Source organism: Peromyscus eremicus, chromosome 3 (assembly GCF_949786415.1).
Source record: "Peromyscus eremicus chromosome 3, PerEre_H2_v1, whole genome shotgun sequence".
Lineage (NCBI taxonomy): Eukaryota > Metazoa > Chordata > Mammalia > Rodentia > Cricetidae > Peromyscus > Peromyscus eremicus.
Genome location: NC_081418.1, coordinates 64070578 through 64089581, shown reverse-complemented (window position 1 = coordinate 64089581; position 19004 = coordinate 64070578). Strand labels below are relative to the sequence as shown.

General features: G+C 42.8%; 1 protein-coding gene across 1 annotated transcript in view; it reads right to left on the bottom strand.

The window, feature by feature from the left end:
* Positions 1 to 757: 757 nt before the first annotated feature.
* The window catches only part of Ube3c (ubiquitin protein ligase E3C), a 111648-nt gene continuing 93401 nt past the window's right edge, over positions 758 to 19004 (bottom strand). The window contains exon 23 of the mRNA XM_059257788.1: positions 758 to 1704. Coding sequence (XP_059113771.1) covers positions 1534 to 1704 — 171 coding nt within the window. The 3' untranslated portion in view covers positions 758 to 1533. The remainder of the gene's footprint in view (positions 1705 to 19004) is intronic.

Below are 19004 nucleotides of genomic sequence, written 5' to 3'. Positions count from 1 at the left end.
CAACACGATCTTGGGGGAAAAGATTTAATGTATTTATCCATTAGGATGTACAAATAAATAAATAGGCTCAGAAGAGCCGACAGAAAAAAAAAAAACACAAATATGTTAACTGCTAATTTATCTCCAGTCTCAGATACTTCACTTCTAAAATACTAATACACAAATTAACTAATTAAAAGGTAACAGGACATTCAACATAAACATCCCCAAACAAAAAATAAAATCAAGGATAAATGCTATTTCTTCCTATGTATCAAGACTACAAATAGCATTTAAACACTTTATTATTCAAATTAAGAAATTATACATTTTGTCTGATAATGGTCATTGTCTTAAAAGTGTCATTCAGTTTTCCCACATTTAAAAGTATATTGCTAATTCTGGTCATCTAACCCAACAGCACAAAGAGCCTCCAGGCGCAAAGATGCTGGACTTGGCAGAGACGCGGGGTCTGGAGTCCTCAACCAGCTCCATGTTGGTCCTTGCATGCTGGCCTCCTAGATGCTTCCCTGCTTCCTGTTTGCAGAGGCTGTGGTCACCTGGCAACAAGTTGGACCCTGAAAAAAGTGCCTAAGTGAGAATCACCTGGCCTGATGTTCTTCCCTGACACACTCCAGGGACGCTGTCTTCTTATCAAAGCACCATCAGGAAGCAGAGGTGCTAAGGCCTGGCAAGTCCCCCCAAAGATGACTAAGATGATGGGCAGTATTGCCTGGCCAGGAGGGCGCGTGGATCACGGAGAGACGCAGCCCGCCACTTTGGTTCAAATGACTTTAATAAAAGCTGCAGTGCTCACATCCCCCAGTCGCCAACTCACTGTAGGTGACACAGTACCTCAGGAAGTGCAGGGACCCTCCTCCTCCGCCTCCCCGGAAAGCTCTCCAGGTACAGAGCAGAGACAGGAAAAGAGCAATGAAGGCAGCAGCCAGCTCACACCCACACAGCCATGTCCAAACCTCATGATGCAGGTCAGTAGGAGTCTGAAGACAAGCATGCGAGTCCCACCTGGGGGACATGGCTTACAAAGCACAAATAAAATAATACTAGCGTTATCCATTTTCCAAACCTAATCACTTTGGGAAAAGGCAGCAGGAAAAATGCCTTCAGTTTTTACAATTAGGCTTGTAAACAATCAACCACATGAGAAGCAGTGGCTCAGGGCTCTGCGTATCAGCCCCAGATTCCGTCTGCAGATATGGTGCCTGACCCAGAGGGGATATGAACTAGGTCAGCAAGGCCAAAGCTTCATCTTTGGTTAATTTCACTGAGTTGCCACTAGTCTAAAACCTGTGCTCTTCTTGGCAAAAATTCCTAAACCAGCCACATGGCACATAACAGTGGTTAAGTTATGTGAAAAGCAATGTCCATCTATGTAAGTGACTGTGTCACAATAAAATTATCTTAAAAAAAATCAGAAAGGGAGGAATGCCAGAAAGAAGGCCTGAGGAGAGCCGCGGGTCCCGCCTGAGTGCTCTCGGGGGGTCTGGCAGGTGCTGGCTGCCTTTGGGTCAGATCAAGTTCCCTGGGCACAACTCAGCTCAGCTCAAAGCCAGCAGCACACTCGATGGCATAAAGCAGTTTGCTTCGCAGCAGGGCTTCATCATAAAATTCTGGGAGCTTCAGCAGATTCATGCAGGTGCTGGCTGTAGGCAGCCGCTCAAGGTCCGAGCCTCCATTGTGAATGCAAAACGCAGGGTACAGCTCCTGGAAGACAGGGCACAGGACATGGTTAGAGGGCTCAGGCACAGCCTTTCTCAAAAGTAGTATTTTCTTTTTAAAAAGGTTTTATTTTAAATTATGTATGTACATGTACTTGTGTCTGTGCATGTTAAGTGCAGGCATCCAGAAGCCAGAGGTGTTGGCAATACTCTTAAAGCTCAGGTTACGGGTGGTTGGAAGCTGCTTGCCATGGGTGTTGAGAACTTAACTTGGGTCCTCTACAAGAGCAGCATGGGCTCTTAACCACTAGGCTACTTCTCTAAACCCTTGCCTTTTTTTTTTTTTTTCAGAGCTGGGGACCGAACCCAGGGCCTTGCACTTGCTAGGCAAGCGCTCTACCACTGAGCTAAATCCCCAACCCCACCCTTGCCTTTCTTTATGATACTTTTTGTTTTTGTTTTTCAAGACAGGGTTTCTCTGTGAAACAGTCCTGACTGTCCTGGAACTTGCTCTGTACACCAGGCTGACCTCAAACTCAGAGATCTGCCTGCTCCTGCCACCTGAGTGCTGGGATTAAAGGCATGTGGCACCAGCCTGATACCCGCCCCCCTTAAAAAAGATCCCCCCCCCAAAAAAATCCATTTATTTTTGTTTTATGTGTATGAGCATTTTGCCTGCATGTATGTATATGAACCGTACGTGTACCTGATGCCTAAAGAGGTCAGAAGGGGGCATCAGATCACCAGAACTATAGTTATAGACAGTTGTAAGGTACCATGTGGGTATTCTTTAAGAACACTCATTGCTAACAACAACAACAACAACAACAACAACAACAACAACAACAACAGGTCGGGTGGTGGCGGCAGCACGTGCCTTTAATCTCAGCACTGGGAGGCAGAGCCAGGCGGATCTTTGTGAGTTTGAGGCCAGCCTGGTCTACAGAGTGAGATCCAGGACAGGCACCAAAACCACATGTAGAAACCCTGTCTCGGAATAAATAAACAAACAAACACTCACTGATCTTAACCAGTGAGTCATTTCTTCAGGCCCTGGTCCATATCTCCTATCAAGTACGGAGGAAACTAAGGCAGGACTAGGACTGGATTATGAGCTGATGTCAGGCCATGCTACAGAGAGGAAGGGAAAGGGGGGGGGGCAGAGAACACACACACTGAAGAGGGAGAAAACTTACAGGAGAGGGCAGGGGTCAGGTGGACACTTCAAATGAGCTGCGGTATACACACTGAATTTAGAAGCCATGTAGATGTGTCAACAACACACATCAACAGGAAACATGATAGAAATGGGAGCAAAGTGCAATGTCTACACAGAAAGCAAGTACCTATTCACTGGAGGTGAGCCACATAGCCAGTATGATTTCAAGTCATTAAAAAAAACTGAAATTGCGAAAAACCAAAAAAGCTGGGCGGTGGTGGCGCATGCCTTTAATCCCAGCACTCGGGCGGGAGGCAGAGGCAGGCAGATCTCTGTGAGTTTGAGGAAGGCCTGGACTACCAAGTGAGTTCCAGGAAAGGCGCAAAGCTACACAGAAAAACCCTGTCTCGAAAAACCAAAAAAAAAAAAAAAAAAAAAAAAAAAAAAAAAAAAAAACCCTGAAATTGAGCTGAGCAGAGTGGTAGCACACACTTTTAATCCCAGCACTTGGGAGGCAGAGCCAGGAGGATCTCTGTGAACTCAAGGCCAGCCTGGTCTATACACAGTGAGTTCCAGGACAGCCAAGGCTGCTACAAAGAGAAACACTGTCTCGAAAAACAAACAAACAAAAAAATTACACTGAATTAATGTGTGCACACATGCAAACACACCATGACATGCATATGAAGGTCAGAAGATAACTTGCTGGAATTAGTTCCTGCTTTCAACTATGTGGGACCCAGGAATCAAACTCGGGTCATCAGGCTTGGTGGCAGGTATCTGCTGAGCCATCTCACCAGCCCCACAAATGTTTTTATTTTGCTTTGAACTGGCAAGACCAATCTGCACGTGTGTGATGAAGGACAAGAGTGGATGGCTTCCAGGTATTAATGAGCAATACATAGTCTCTTCAGAGATGGTACTCAATGAAAGGGACAGCTTGAGCTTTTTTCGTACAAATCATTTCTTGACGTAACCTAACAGCTGACCAGAAAAGTTCTTTCTAGAAACTTTCAGTTGGTGATAAAATGACATAGACTTTTTTTTTTAAAGATTTATTACGCATACAATGTTCTGCCTGCATGCCAGAAGAGGGCGCTAGATCTCATTACAAATGGTTGTGAGGCACCATGTGGTTGCTGGGAATTGAACTCAGGACCTCTGGAAGAGCAGCCAGTGAGTGCTCTTAACCACTGAGCCATCTCTCCAGCCCATGATATATACTTTGAACATGGTCATAGTCACAGGTAGCTACTAGCATCAGTTAGAGGTGACTTAAGTGTTAGTCTCCCACCTTGCCTACAAACAGATCTGAGGAAATGGTTACATCTGTGCCGTGCTGCTGCCGAAAAGGGAAAATTCAAACCTAAAAACTGAGGAAATCTGTTGTTTCTAATGTGTCTCCCATTTTATCATGTTACAGACAGGAACATAAAGATGAGCCAAGAGCATGCAACTTGTTTATAGCAGTACTGAGTTACATGCTAATGGGTATATGGACAGGATGGTGCCAATGAATGCTATTTAAAGATGTGACTGTGCATGCTGGTTATTATTATTTTAAAGATTCATTTATTTTTATCTTAAATGCATGAATGTTTGCCTGCCTGCATGTATATGTATGTGCATCAAATGCATATGTGGTACCCTCAAGGGCCAAAGGGAGTTGGGTCCTCCGGAACTGGAATTAAAAGATGGTTGTGAGCTATTGCATGAGTGTTGGGAACAGAAACCAGGTCCTTTAGTCGTCCAATGAGTCATCTTTCCAGCTCCATGTTGGTTGGTTGGTTATTTATTGATTGATTGATTTTTTGAGACAGGGTTTCTCTGTGTAGCTTTGCGCCTTTCCTGGAACTCGCTCTGTAGACCAGGCTGGCCTCAAACTCCCAGAGATCCGCCTGGCTCTGTCTCCCAAGGGCTGGGATTAAAGGCGTGCACCACCAGCGCCCGGCGGTTATTTTACTATTATTATTACTTTGGTTTTTCTAGACAGGGTTTCTCTGTGTAGTCCTGGCTGTTCTGGAACTCACTCTGTATATCAGGTTGGCCTCTAGCTCATAGAGATCTGCCTGCCTCTGCCTCCTGAGTGCTGGGATTAAAGGTGTGTGCCACCATTGCCAGGTGGTTATTTTTAATGTACAACACAGAACTCCTCATTTGTATGTGCAGGTACCCAGACTCTTTAGGTGTGTCCACAGACATTTAATACATAGAAGAAAGTATGTTTTCCTCTCTCATTCTGTATCAGCACGTCATAGCCACCACTCTGTGCCTTTTTTTTTTTTGGTTACCATGTCTTACAACTGAGTAGCACAGTGTTCCCACTGCATAGGAGCACACAAACTGCTGAGAGGCACACATGCAGTTTCAACACTGCATAAATAACAAGACCGTGAAAACCACTTGTTTGCTTGAGACTTATTTGTATATTCTGGGCTGACCTTGAACTACTTAGTAAAGGATGACTTAACTCCTGATTCTCCTGCCTCTACCACCCAGGAGCTAGGATGGATGTCAGGTGTATCTCTACATTTAGCAAGAATTGTGTGATTAAGTTCACAATTATACTTGTCTGTAGGCTAAATATGTATCTGTTACATGCTGATGGTAACTGCAGACCAGTACATGAGATCTAAAAAAAGAAAGGAAAGATGGTACAAGTAACTAACAGCGACACCTCATTTTTACCCATGAGCACCATCAGGTACCATCTCATTCCTGAGATGTGACTGCTCTTCTCCAACACAGAACAAAACAGAGACTACCCTGAACTGGCTTACTCTCTCAACTGACTGGTACAGATTTCAGATGCCTAACTAGTTCACCCGTCATTGCAAATGTCAACAAGATGAGGCCCTGGGGAGCAAAATGGTACCTGTACATCTGTCTGGTGACTGAGTTTTGGAGGTCTACTCTTCAGGTGCTGTGTCTGGAATGAAGGCAAATTATTTAAGGCCACATGATGGGACACTATGATGTTCACTGAAAGTATTTCAAACTGTGTCTGTCATCCTAGCACTTGAAAAACCTTAGCCTTCTGTGCTAAGTTTTATGTCAACTGACACAAAGCTAGAGTCAGAAGAGAGGAGGGAGCCTCAGTTGAGGAAAAAGTCTCCATAAGATCAGATTGTTCTTTTTTTTTTTTTTTTTGGGTTTTTCGAGACAGGGTTTCTCTGTGTAGCTTTGCACCTTTCCTGAGACTCACTTGGTAGCCCAGGCTGGCCTCGAACTCACAGAGATCCGCCTGGCTCTGCCTCCCGAGTGCTGGGAGTAAAGGCGTGCGCCACCACCGCCTGGCCAGATTGTTCTTAATCTGTGGGTTACGACCCATTCACAGGGGTCACCTAAGAACACTGGAAACAGATATTTACATTATGGTTCATAACAGTAGTGTTGCATGAATCCTAAATGGTCTTATAGCCAAAAGGCTGTCTTGAGTTCCCGTCTTCTGAGGCCTCAGATGCCTTTCTCCGTCTAGCCATTTCACTTCCTATCTCAACCTTCTTAGTGCTGGGATTAATGGCATGTGTGCTTTTCAAATTCCAGGGTTAAAGGTGTGTGCCACTACTTTCTGGCTCTGTTTCTCTCCTACACTGGATCAATCTCATGTAGCCCAGCGTGGCTTTGAACTCACAGAGATTCAGATGGAATCTCTGCCTCCCGAGTGCTAGGATTAAAGGTGTGTGCCACCATTGCCTGACCTCTATGTTTAACTCTGTGGCTCTGATCTTCAGGCAAGCTTTATTTCTTAGATAATTCTGTCCAAAAGTCAGAATTATATGCCATTCTGATGGTATTAATGGATATTACGGAAACTCTTAACATAAGTTACTGACTCTTAGTATGCAGAAAGAGTTGTTTTACACACTGAAACTGCTGAATTTATCCCTGATAAGTCAGAATTAACTATTTATTCAGTTACAAGAAATAATCAGGAATAGGAATCATTCCTTATATATAACACACGTCTGATCCCATACGGGTCTGCCAAGCTCTCTAGCGCAAGGTAATGACGAGATTGATCAACTATTGATAGGAGATGTGTTGGAGGCTTCAGAATTTCATAAAAAACATCATGTCAATAGTAAGGGTTTGAAAAAGAATTATTCCATAACCTGGCAACAAGTCAAGGAAATTCTAAGTAAATGTCCTACTTGCTCTTTTCTTTTTTATTTTATCCCCCCCCCCCCCCCAGACAGGATTTCTCTGTGTAGTTTTGGTCCCTGTCCTGAATCTTGCTCTGTAGACCAGGCTGGCCTCGAACTCAGAGATCCGCCTAGCTTCTTCTCCGAGTGCGGGAATTAAAGGTGTACACCACCACTGCACAGCCTACTTGCTCTTTATACAATCAAACTCCACTACCTGCAGGAAGTAACCCAAAGAGTACTCAAAGGAATGAAATCTGACAGATGGATGTGTTTCATTTTGTAGAATTTGGAAAATTAAAATATGACACCATACCATTGATACCCATTCAGGATTTCAATGGGCAAATGCTCTGAGTTCCGAAAAGGCTGATTCTGTAATCACGCATCTGCTAGAAGTTATGGCCATTATGGGTATACCTGTACAAATTAAGACTGACAATGCTCCAAGCATATGTCTCTGGTAAAATGAAAGTTTTTTTGTTTATTACAATATAAAGCACATTACAGGTATACCACACAATCCTACAGGCCAAAGATCAAATCAAACTCTAAAGGATATGATAAACAGTAAGGAGTTAGAAAAACCCTTAGAAATAGATTACATAATGCTTTACTAACTTTGAATTTTTTTCAGTGCTAATGAGAAAGGAACAACAGCTGTGGAGAGACATTTGATAACAGAAAAAACTACAGAATTAAATCAGCCTATCTACTTTAAGGATGTGCTGACCTCAGAATGGAAACCAGGATATGTGTTACTTTGGGGACGAGGTTTTGCTTTTGTTTCTACAGGAGAAGAAAAGCTATGGATACTATCAAATTTGATAAAGGTTCGATTTGAACAGGAGAGATCTCTTAATTAGAAGAGGTGAAAGTTCATCAACCAGTGTGACCATTCAATTTAAACTAACTTATATGACTAACAAATGCTTTTCATTTGATCAGATATAACTTGCCAAAAGGGAACCTCCCCAAAGTTAGGGGTGGGGAAGGGTTTTGTTTTTGTCTTTCAGGACAATGAAGGCTAAGGAATCTGAAGAACACTGGACAAATGAGACATCTGAAGAAAAAGGACAAATCATCCAGAAAAAAACGTCGCATGAAAAAGATTTTCTGCAGTGAATCATGACCATGCCTAACAGCGACCTTTGAAGTCTCCAAAAGGATGATGGGGCCCAACAATGACGATTCTATCAGGATGATAATGCCATTAAGCTAACAAACATCACCCAGAGATCAGCTTTGGACTACAAACTACTCAGGACAATTTCGAGATGGCTACCTGAGATAATCCAGCCTCACAGACTACTCTATCCAGGAATTGAGACAAACCCTGCATTTTCCCATTATGCAGAGACTGGACATCAAATAATACAGCTACGTCTCCCAGGACTTAACAATTAACCCAAAATTTTTCTTTTCAGGATCCCCTAAAGGTGCCTTTACCCCCCAGACAGCAGAAAGTAATTTTAAGAACACATCGCCCATATTCCCAAGAGATGGGGTGGGTGGTTTTTGGCCATTCAATGAGTTATGGATATTTGTCATTGTTTTGGTGGTTGATTACAAGCTGTTATTGGTAATGGTCAGGAAAAAAGCTAAACAAAGGAAATTAGATTCAGGGCTCTTTTTTTTTTTTTTTTTTTGAGACAGGGTTTCTCTGTGTAGTTTTGGAGCCTGTCATGGAACTTGCTCTGTAGATCAGGCTGGTCTCAAACTCACAGAGATCTGTTTGGCTCTGCCTCCTGAGTGCTGGGATTAAAGACATATACCACCACTGCCCGGCTTAGATTCAGGGTTCTTGTTTGGAAAAAAAAAAAAAAAAAAAAAGAAAAAGAAAAAAAGAGGATATAGATATGATAAGCTAAACAGTAGATTATTGAACCTACTCTGGAAAAAAAAAGAGATATAGAATGATACATAAAAGGATAAATTACTGAATCTACTCTGAAAAGAAAGAAGGGGCTGGGCAGTGGTGGTGCACGCCTTTAATCCCAGCACTCGGGATTACACAGAGAAACCCTGTCTCGAAAAACCAAAAAAAAAAGGAAAAAGAAAAAAGAAAAAAAGGAGAGTATGAATATAAGATAAAAAAGGTAGATTATTGAATGTGCTTTTTTTTTTGTTTTTTTTTCGAGACAGGGTTTCTCTGTGTAGCTTTGCGCCTTTCCTGGATCTCGCTCTATAGACCAGGCTGGCCTTGAACTCACAGAGATCCGCCTGCCTCTGCCTTCCAAGTGCTGGGATTAAAGGCGTGCGCCACCACCGCCCAGCTTATTGAATCTACTTTTAAAAAGCAACTACTAGCTTTGAATATTTTACATTGGATTGCATTTTTGTATATCGTATACAAATTGTGTATACTGATACAAAGTTGATATTATTTTTGTCGGAACATACTGTACATATATTTCTACTCTTGTTCAAGGTATTGCACCTACACAGCTCATTTAACAACGTAATGCAATTTGCTAGTCCTTGAAAGTTATTATTACAAACTAATTAGGATATAAAGAAATGCAGGGTTGGGGGATTTTGCTCAGTGGTAGAGAGCTTGCCTAGCCCTGGGTTTGGTCCTCAGCTCCGGAAAAAAAAAACAAAAACAAAGCCAAAAACAAACAAACAAACAAAAAAACAACAGTTCAGATTCCCAGAATCCATAATGTTTGGACTGGGGAGATGGCTCAGAGGTTAAGAGCAACCACATGATGGCTCACAAACATCTGTAGTGAGATCTGGTGCCCTCTTCTGGTCTGCAGGCATACATGCAGATAGAACACTGTAGACATAATTTAAAAAAAAAAAAAAAAAAAAAAAAGGAAATGCAGGTTAGTTGATAGTCACCTATTACAATGGAACATGGCAGGTTAGGCATGTTTTCAAGGTCAAAGAGATATATTTAAAATAGACAAGTTGTCTTCAAACACTTCAGAGATCTACAGAATATGGCATTTAAGATGTTTTTAATAACATAGGTTCTTTTTTTTAATGACAATGAGACGTGTCTGCTCCAATATACTTCAGAGAAGATAGGCATCGAAGAAACTCCATATAGAGTTTACTTTGTGGCAAGTTAGCCACTGGGCAAAAAAATGCCCTTGCCTCGACTGCTGACAGTATGCTGTCCAAAACGGATAAGCAGGACACAAAAGAAAGGACTGCCGAATTTTGTCAAGACAAGGTAGGAAGGACCTTCATAATATCCTGCTTCACAGATAAGTATGTTAGATATGCCAGGCCTGTAGGCAGAAGATGGATGCCCCAACGCTGCAGAGGAACCTCGGGTGGCTGTCCAGGCAGCCAGCTGTTTCTGTCATTTTTCACATTTTTTAGAAGTCTCTTGCCTGCACTTCCTGTTTACTTAGGTAATATTATTTCCTTCTAAGGTCTCTGAGGGAGTGGAAGACTAGTTAGTCATAGTTATAGTTTTCCTTGTTAACAAGTTCAGAAAAGAAACTCACTAAAGGGGTATAAAGTGAATAAGTCTGTCTCACCCCTCCTCCCCCCCCAAAAAAAACAAAAAGAAAATGAATTAGGTACAACACTTTGGACTCAACAAAATATGATAAATAATGGAGTATTTTCTCTGAATTTGTCAAATGTTAATGGACTGGACATTGTTAATGTAATTCTTGACTGTATATAGTTATTGTACTTATTGTATATAGTTTTTCTTATATTAGTTATAACCTTTTATATTTTAGACAAAAAAGGGGACATGTGGTGGTATTTATAATCTAAGAAATAAAGGTTGCCTGAAGATCAGAGCCGCCACAAAGTTACGAGGTCAGGCAGTGGTGGTACACACCCTTAATCCTAGTACTCAGGAGGCAGAGATCCATCTGAATCTCTGTGAGTTCAAGACCACACTGGGCTACATGAGATTGACCAGTCTAGGAAAGAAACAGAGCCAGGCAGTGATGGCACACATCCTTAACCCCAGTATTTGGGAAGCACACACGCCATTAATCTTAGCAGTAGGAAGGCTGAGATAGAAGTGAAATGGCTGGGTGGAGACAGGAACTAGAGCTTTTTCAGCTGAGGACTCAGAAGCATTTAGTCTAAGGATTTGTGGAGATAGGATTGTTGAGGAGTTGGTGAGGTGAGAAGTGGCAGTGGCTTATTTCCTCTGATCTTTCAGCATTTACCACAATATTTGGCTCTGGGTTTTTATTGTAAGACCATTTAGGATTCGTGAAACACAGAAGCAAAATTACAGTTGTGAAGTAGCAACGAAAATAACTTTATGGTTGGGGGTCCCCACAAGAGGAGGAAGTGTGGTAAAGGGTTGCAGCATTAGGAAGGTTGAGAACCACTGTTGTAGAGCATTTTCTTTTTTCTTTTAAAGGCAGAGATCTCTGTATGTAGCCCTGACTGTTTGGGAACTCACTCTGTAGACCAGGCTGGCAAAGAACTCACAGAGATCCACCTGTCTCTCTCTCTAGAGTGCTCAGATTAAAAGTGTGTGCCGCCGGGCGGTGGTGGCGCACGCCTTTAATCCCAGCACTTGGGAGGCAGAGCCAGGCGGATCTCTGTGAGTTCGAGGCCAGCCTGGGCTACCAAGTGAGTTCCAGGAGAGGCGCAAAGCTACACAGAGAAACCCTGTCTCGAAAAACCAAAAAAAAAAAAAAAAAAAAAAGTGTGTGCCACCACCTCCTGGCTTCAGAGCATTTTCTTAATTTGTGATTGATGGAGGGCCCAACCCATTGTGGGTGGTGTCACTCCTGGGCTGGTGTTTCTTGGTTCTGTAAGAGAGCAGGCTGAGCAATCAGCACTCTACCATAGCCTCTGCATCAGTTCCTGCTTTCAGGTTCCTGCCCAGCTTGAGTTCCAGTCCTGACTTCTTCAATGAATACTGATGTGGAAATGTAAGCCAGAGAAATTCTCTCCTCTCCAGTTTGTTTTTGGTCATGGTGTTTTATCATAGTAATAGTAATCCTGACTAAGACATCTTCCCTCTTCCTTAACACATGAAAAAAAATGGTCCTGCTGGGTGGTGGTGGCGCACGCCTTTAAACCCAGCACTCGGGAGGCAGAGGCAGGTGGATCTCTGTGAGTTTGACGCCAGCTTGGGCTACAGAGTGAGTTCCAGGACAGGCTCCAAAGCTACACAGAGAAACCTTGTCTTTAAAAACCAAAAAAAAAAAAAAAAAAAGGTCCTGAAAAAAAATCAGGATTTTTTTTAAATTTTTTTTATTTTGAGGTGGTACTTGGGATCTAAGTCAGGTCTTGGACATGCTAAGTAAGTGCCTTACACATAAACTGTATCTCCAGCCCAAGATAATGCTGAATAAAAGCAGCAGCTATGACAGTGAATGAACAAAACGTAACAGTGGCCCAAATGGGAAAGAACAGATTTTTTTTTTCTTCTACCTAACCACTGCTTCCCATTTGCTATGTTGAAAACACAGATTTTGTCAGAAGGAAAAACAAATCCAACAATGTAAGGAATAGTAGTTATCTTACAGCCATTACAGCAGAACAGAGAATAAAATTTAAACAAGATCCCCATTTTAACAGTGGCCACTGCAGGAACCAGGCCCAAGGCACAAGACCCTCAGTTGTCTGGAACTGCCACTTCAGCAAACTGCTGCATGTTCCTTTTTTTTTTTTGGTTTTTCAAGACAGGGTTTCTCTGTGTAGCTTTGCGCCTTTCCTGGAACTCGCTTTGGAGACCAGGCTGGCCTCGAACTCACAGAAATCCGCCTGGCTCTGCCTCCCGAGTGCTGGGATTAAAGGCGTGCGCCACCACCGCCCGGCGCATGTTCCTCTTGAACTCAATGTGTCTTACGTTTTCTTCACTGAAAGAACACAACCTGGAAAGGGCCAGGTGTGGTGGTACATGTCTTTAGTCCAAGCACTTGAGAGGCTGAGGTACATAATAGAGATCCTGTCTCAAACAAACAAGACCTAGGGGTTGGAGATTTAGCTCAGTGGTAGCGCGCTTGCCTAGCAAGTGCAAGGCCCTGAGTTCGGTCCTCAGCTCTAGGAAAAAAACAAAACAAAACAAGACCTAGATGAACTATGTTTGGCATATAATGTGCTAAACCCTTATTGGGGTGTGAGTGTGCGGCTGCACACCTGCAAATTCCAGCACTCGGAAGGCTGAGGCAGGAGGTCTGATGTGAATCCCAGGCCAGCCTGGACAACTTGAAGTTCTGTTTTGGTGAAACAGAAGCTGGCTGACATACAGTAGCAATACCCTGTCTCAAAAACAAACCACAAACAAGAACAAAGCACTCTCTTTTTATCCCTAATTATAGCATATTGTGCCACTCTGAATCTCTCATGAGGAGTAGGAAACAAAGGAGAACCAAGCAGCATTACATTCCATATGCAGTTCTGAGTACACAGGGGCAGCCAGCTTCTCATGCACACTAAGAAACAAAAATAAAAGCACCAAAAGCTTGCTGGTTGGTGCTGGCACACGCCTTTAATCCCAGGACTAGGGAGGCAGAGGCAGAAGCAGGAGGATCTCAATGAGTTCCAGGACAGTTAAGACTGTTAACACAGAGAAACCCTGTCTCGACAAAACAAACAAACAAACAAACAAACAAACCCACAAACCAAACCAAAGCAACAACAACAAAACAAATCTACCACAAACAAGATAGAAAGATGTGATGGCAGGGTCAGCAGTTCCTTTGTAAATGGAAGCTCTACATACACTCCACAGTGAAACACCGTAAACACTGTGTTTTTGTTTTCTTTCTTTCTTTTTTGGTTTCTGGAGACAGGGTTTTTCTGTGTAGCCCTGGCTGTCCTGAAATTCACTAAGTAGCCAGGCTGGCCTCACACCCAGAGATCTGATTGCCTCTGCCTCCTTAGTGCTGGGATTAAAGGTGCGCACCACTGCCAAGCAAATTCCATATTTTATTATTTCTTTCACAATGCTAATTGAGTTTCCTACTTAAGAGTCTTAAAAGTGAAAAAATGAAGTTCTTTATTGAAATCTGAGTCAAGGGCACCACTTTATACATAATTAAATACAATACAATGGAAATTTGCATTAATTCAGAGAGAAAAAAAATCAATTTACTGTGTGGCCTAATGGTAACTTAACAATTTTTCTACAGCATTTAATGATTTTTTTTTTTTTTTTTTTTTTTTTTGGTCTGCAACAATCCCATTTATTAAACATACCAAGTTCTAATTAGCTTTAGCAGATGCTATTCTTCTCCAATAACTGGGCACAGAGGTGTTCTGTGAGTTTTTTGCTATCTGTAGCACATTAGATCTATGCTCTTCCTCCCTCTCTGTGCTCTGGAGCACTCACTCACAGGCACCTCTGGGAAGCCACAAGGTCAACGTGCTTTTTTAACTCTGATGTCTGACATGACAACTGTAAAAACTAATATAGAACTCTTTTCTTTTTTTGGAAGATAGGGTCTTGCTATGTATTATGGAATGGCATGGAACTACTAGTTCTGCCTCAGCTTTACAAAGTGCTGAATTATAGGCATGTGTTACCATGTGGCTTTTCCTTTCATAGTTGAGTTCAGTTCAGCCTTGATACATTCTTTACTAAACAGTTCATGTTTTTCTTGTTTTTAAGATTTTCTACCGCATGATTCTTTTTGTTGTTGTTGTTGTTTTGTTTTTGTTTTTTTTGAGACAGAGTTTCTCTGTGTAGTTTTGGTGCCTGTCCTGGATCTCGCTCTGCAGACCAGGCTGGCCTCGAACTCACAGAGATCCGCCTGCCTCTGCCTCCCGAGTGCTGGAATTAAAGGCGTGCGCCACCACTGCCTGGCTTACTTTGTGATTCTTTTTTTTTTTTTTTAAAGATTTATTTATTTATTATGTACACAGTGTTCTGCCTACATGCATGCTTGCAGGCCAGAAGAGGGCACCAGATCTCATTACGGATGGTTGTGAGCCACCATGTGGTTGCTGGGAATTGAACTCAGGACCTCTGGAAGAACAGCCAGTGCTCTTAACCACTGAGCCACCTCTCCAGCCCCTACTTTGTGATTCTTGACAACATTTTTGTAGTTGTTTTTTGACATAAGGTTTCTGTGTGTAACCCAGGCTATCCTGGAACTCACTCCGAAGACCATGCTAACCTCCAATCTTGACATTTAAAAAAAAAAAAAAAAAAGATTTGGGACTGGAGAGATGGCTTAGTGGCTAAGAGCATCTGGCTGCTTGTCCAGAGGTCCTGAGTTCAATTCCCAGCAACCACATGGTGGCTCACAACCACCTGTAATCAGATCTGGCACCCTCTTCCGGCCTGCAGGCAAAACATGCAGACAGAATAAAAAAAGATTCATTTTAATTTGAGGTGTGTAGGTGTCTTATCTACATTATGTTTGTGCACCACATTGCCTGGTGCCTGCAGAGACGAGAAGATCCTTTGGAACTAGAGTTACACAGATGGTTGTAAGCTGTCCCAAGAGTGGCTAGTGCTCTTAACTGCTGAGCCACCTCTCCAGCTCACTTGACATTATCTTTACTCTCTATTCCTGCCAATATAACTGGTAGTTTACCTTGCTCAGTAACTAGGAAGATTCCCATGATTACTGGTCTACTTGTTTCATGAACACACCTTTCTTTCCTTTTCTTTTGTTTCAAGAGTTTCTCTGTGTAGCCCTGGCTGTTCTGAAACTCATTATGTAGACCAGGCTGTCCTCGAACTCAGAGATCCACCTGGCTCTGGCTCTTGAGTGCTGGGATTAAAGGTGTGCACCACCACTGCCCAGCTGCACAGATCTTTCTTATTACTCACTATCCCCAAACCCAGCAGTGGACAGCTGCTTCCTGTGAAAAACGAGCTCCTGGCAGTTGTGCAGATCCTCCTCTAATCTTTACCCAAGTACTAACTGAGAGGCTTTATTAACCTACCACTGTCCATTTTTTAAAAAAACAGCTTAAATGGCCGGGCGGTGGTGGTGCACGCCTTTAATCCCAGCACTCTGGAGGCAGAGCAGGCAGATCTCTGTGAGTTCGAGGCCAGCCTGGGCTACAGAGTGAGTTCCAGGACAGGCTCCAAAGCTACACAGAGAAACCCTGTCTCAAACAAACAAACAAACACCCCCACCAGCTTAAGTAAACTCTAATTGGCCTATTTTAGGAGTTAGCCATTACATTTGTGATTCAGTAATCCAGCAATAGCTAGATTTGTGCCACTATCCCCACTACCCTCCTTCTGCTTTCAGCCCTACACCTACTTTTAGAGCTGTGCCTTTAAGGGTATTTCATGTGGTAGAAGTCACAGCAAGATGTCAATTCTTACACTTTGTTTCATACTACAGTAATTTGCTTCTTTTAAATTTCTGAGTATCTGCAGTTCATGGTGTCCATTACCAGATGACCCTCGGCCTTCTTCCAGGTTGGGCCATCATAACCAATGCTGTCATCTGTCCTGAGGACTCCTCTTGAGATGATACCCCAGAACACTCTCAAAAGAATCTGGGCCAGGTGGTGGTGGCGCACGCCTTTAATCCCAGCACTCGGGAGGCAGAGGCAGGCGGATTTCTGTGAGTTTGAGGCCAGCCTGGGCTACCAAGTGAGTCCCAGGAAAGGCGCAAAGCTACACAGAAACCCTGTCTCAAAAAACCCAAAAAAAAAACCCCCCCCCCAAAAAAAAAAAAAAAAAAAAAAAAAAAAAAAAAAAAAAAAAAAAGAATCTGATTATACCTATCCAAACTGTCCAGGACACATAGATGGAAAGAAACTAAAGAACATACCTAACCTAGTAAGGTAACACAGGCCCCAAATCCCAGCACTCAAGAGACCAAAGCAGGACTAAAGAGTTTGAAGCCAGCCTAGGCTAAATAGTGAATTCAAGGGAAGCTGGAACTAGAGAGCCACAGAGAAGCACTGTCTGAAAATAAAACAAAAAGCAAAAATCATGCCCATGCATACCCTGTATGGAAGCACACTGGATCCTTCCCTAGAAGACAAATTCTACAGGCGACATTAAGGGACAAGTGACATCACTTCACTAAGCCTCAGATACCTGGAACAGGTTAAAAACATGGCTGCCTAGCTCCACACAGCAGTATGAGGCGGCTGGTCCCAAGGGCCTACAAATGTCTGTTTCTAACAAGCTCTCTAATGTTGCTAGAGCTGTAGCTCAAACAGTCAGACTCTAACCATGGTGTCAGTACACCATGGGCAAATGCCTCTATTGTTGATCACTGAATTGTGGTGACTTACAGGAATATCTCTATTTTAGGGAAATATGAATTACAATATCCAACAAGAGGGAAAAAGAAATGCCCTAACCTGCTTTGAAATGACTCAGAACTATGGAGTAAACATGGCTAGGTCAGTGGTTAAAGTGGGCAAAGAAAGCCTTCCAGTTTTGCCCCAGCACATGTGTGGGGACAGAGGACAGCCTCGGGCATTAGCTCTAGCCTTCTACCTTGTTTGAAATCAGGGTCTCTCTTTTGTTCATTAAGTATACTACTTTTTAAAATTACCTCACTCACTCACCTCCCCCCTCCAACTCATTCAATGAGCATGCATGTGGAAGTCTGAGGACAACAAAGTTTCTCCTTTCTCCATGTGGGTCCTAGGGATTGAACTCAGTCTGCCAGACTTAGCAGTAGTTTAATCACTGAGTAATTCTGCTGGTTCCACATATGTATGTACGTACGTACATACGTACGTACGTGTACACACACACACACACACACACACACACACACACACACACACACACAGAGCCACCTTTGTTTTTGAGACAGGATCTCACCATATAACTCGGGCTGGCCTGGAAACTGACCTGCCTCTGCCTCCTCAAATACTGTGATCAAAGGTGCACACCACCACGTCTATCTAAAATTTTCATTACACCTATTGATTGTGTGTTTGCATGATATATGTGTGTGAGCAAGGGTGTGGAGATCAGGGGATAACTTCCAGGAGTTTGTTCTTTTCCTTCCATCACATGGGTTTTGGGGATGGAACACAGGGTGTCAGTTTTGGCATCAGTCCCTGCTGGGACATCTTGCTGGCTCCACTATGTATACTCTTTAAGTATGAATGCTGCTTCATCTTATTTTATAATGAATATAGGAAATATCATTAAATGTCTCTCAAGCATTTTTTTTTTGTGTGTGTGGTATGTTTGTGTGGGTGGGTATGAGTGTGTATATGGAAGCAAGAGGTTGGGTGATTTCCTCAATTGTCTTCCACCTGATTTAAAAAAATATATATGGTGTGTGTGTGTGTGTGTGTGTGTGTGTGTGTAGTATAGTGTATAATGAGGTCGCAGGACAACTTTAAGGAGTATATTCTCTCCTTTCTTTCAAAGCAGAATGCCTCATTTCTGTTGCACTGCATAATCCAGGCTAGCTACCTGGGAGCTTCCAGTCTCCAATTCCCAACGTACTATGGGAGTGTTGGCATTCCTGATGCACGGTATTGAACCAGGATTAGACTCAGGTAGTCAAACTGGCAGGGAAGGTGACTTCACCTGCTAAGCCATCTTGCTGGCCCTTCACTCATGTTTTGAGGCAGGTCTTCCAATCAACTTCAATTGAAGCTTGCTAATTTAGCTTGACTGGCTGGCCAGCAGGCTCCAAACATTCTCCCATCTCCACTTTTCTAGTGCTGGGATTACAGGCCCAGCGTTTTTCAACTGAGTACCGGGTATCTGTTTATTTTGTTTTGTTTTGGAGACAGCAGGGTCTCACTGGCTTTGAATGGCTTGGAATTCAATATGTAGACCAGACTGGCCTCCAACCCACAGATATCAGAGTCCTGTCCATCTGAGTGCTGGGATTGAAGGCATGCAACACCTTGCCTGGTAGATACTAATAATGAAATTAGCTCCTCCTGCTTGCATGGCAAGTATTTACTAGTTATCTGAACTATTTCCCCAAACCCCTAATAACTTTAATTACTAAAAATGACAGGTAGGCCAAGTTATATGAGTTTAATACTAATTTTCAGAAGTAATCAAACAAGGCTAGGATAATTTTAAACAAGTGGTAATAACAACCATTACCAAAAATCTACTGCTGCTCATCTCCACTGCACCAACATTTTTAGGCTGTGTATTCCTCAATTTTGAGTGGAAAAGGATCGCCA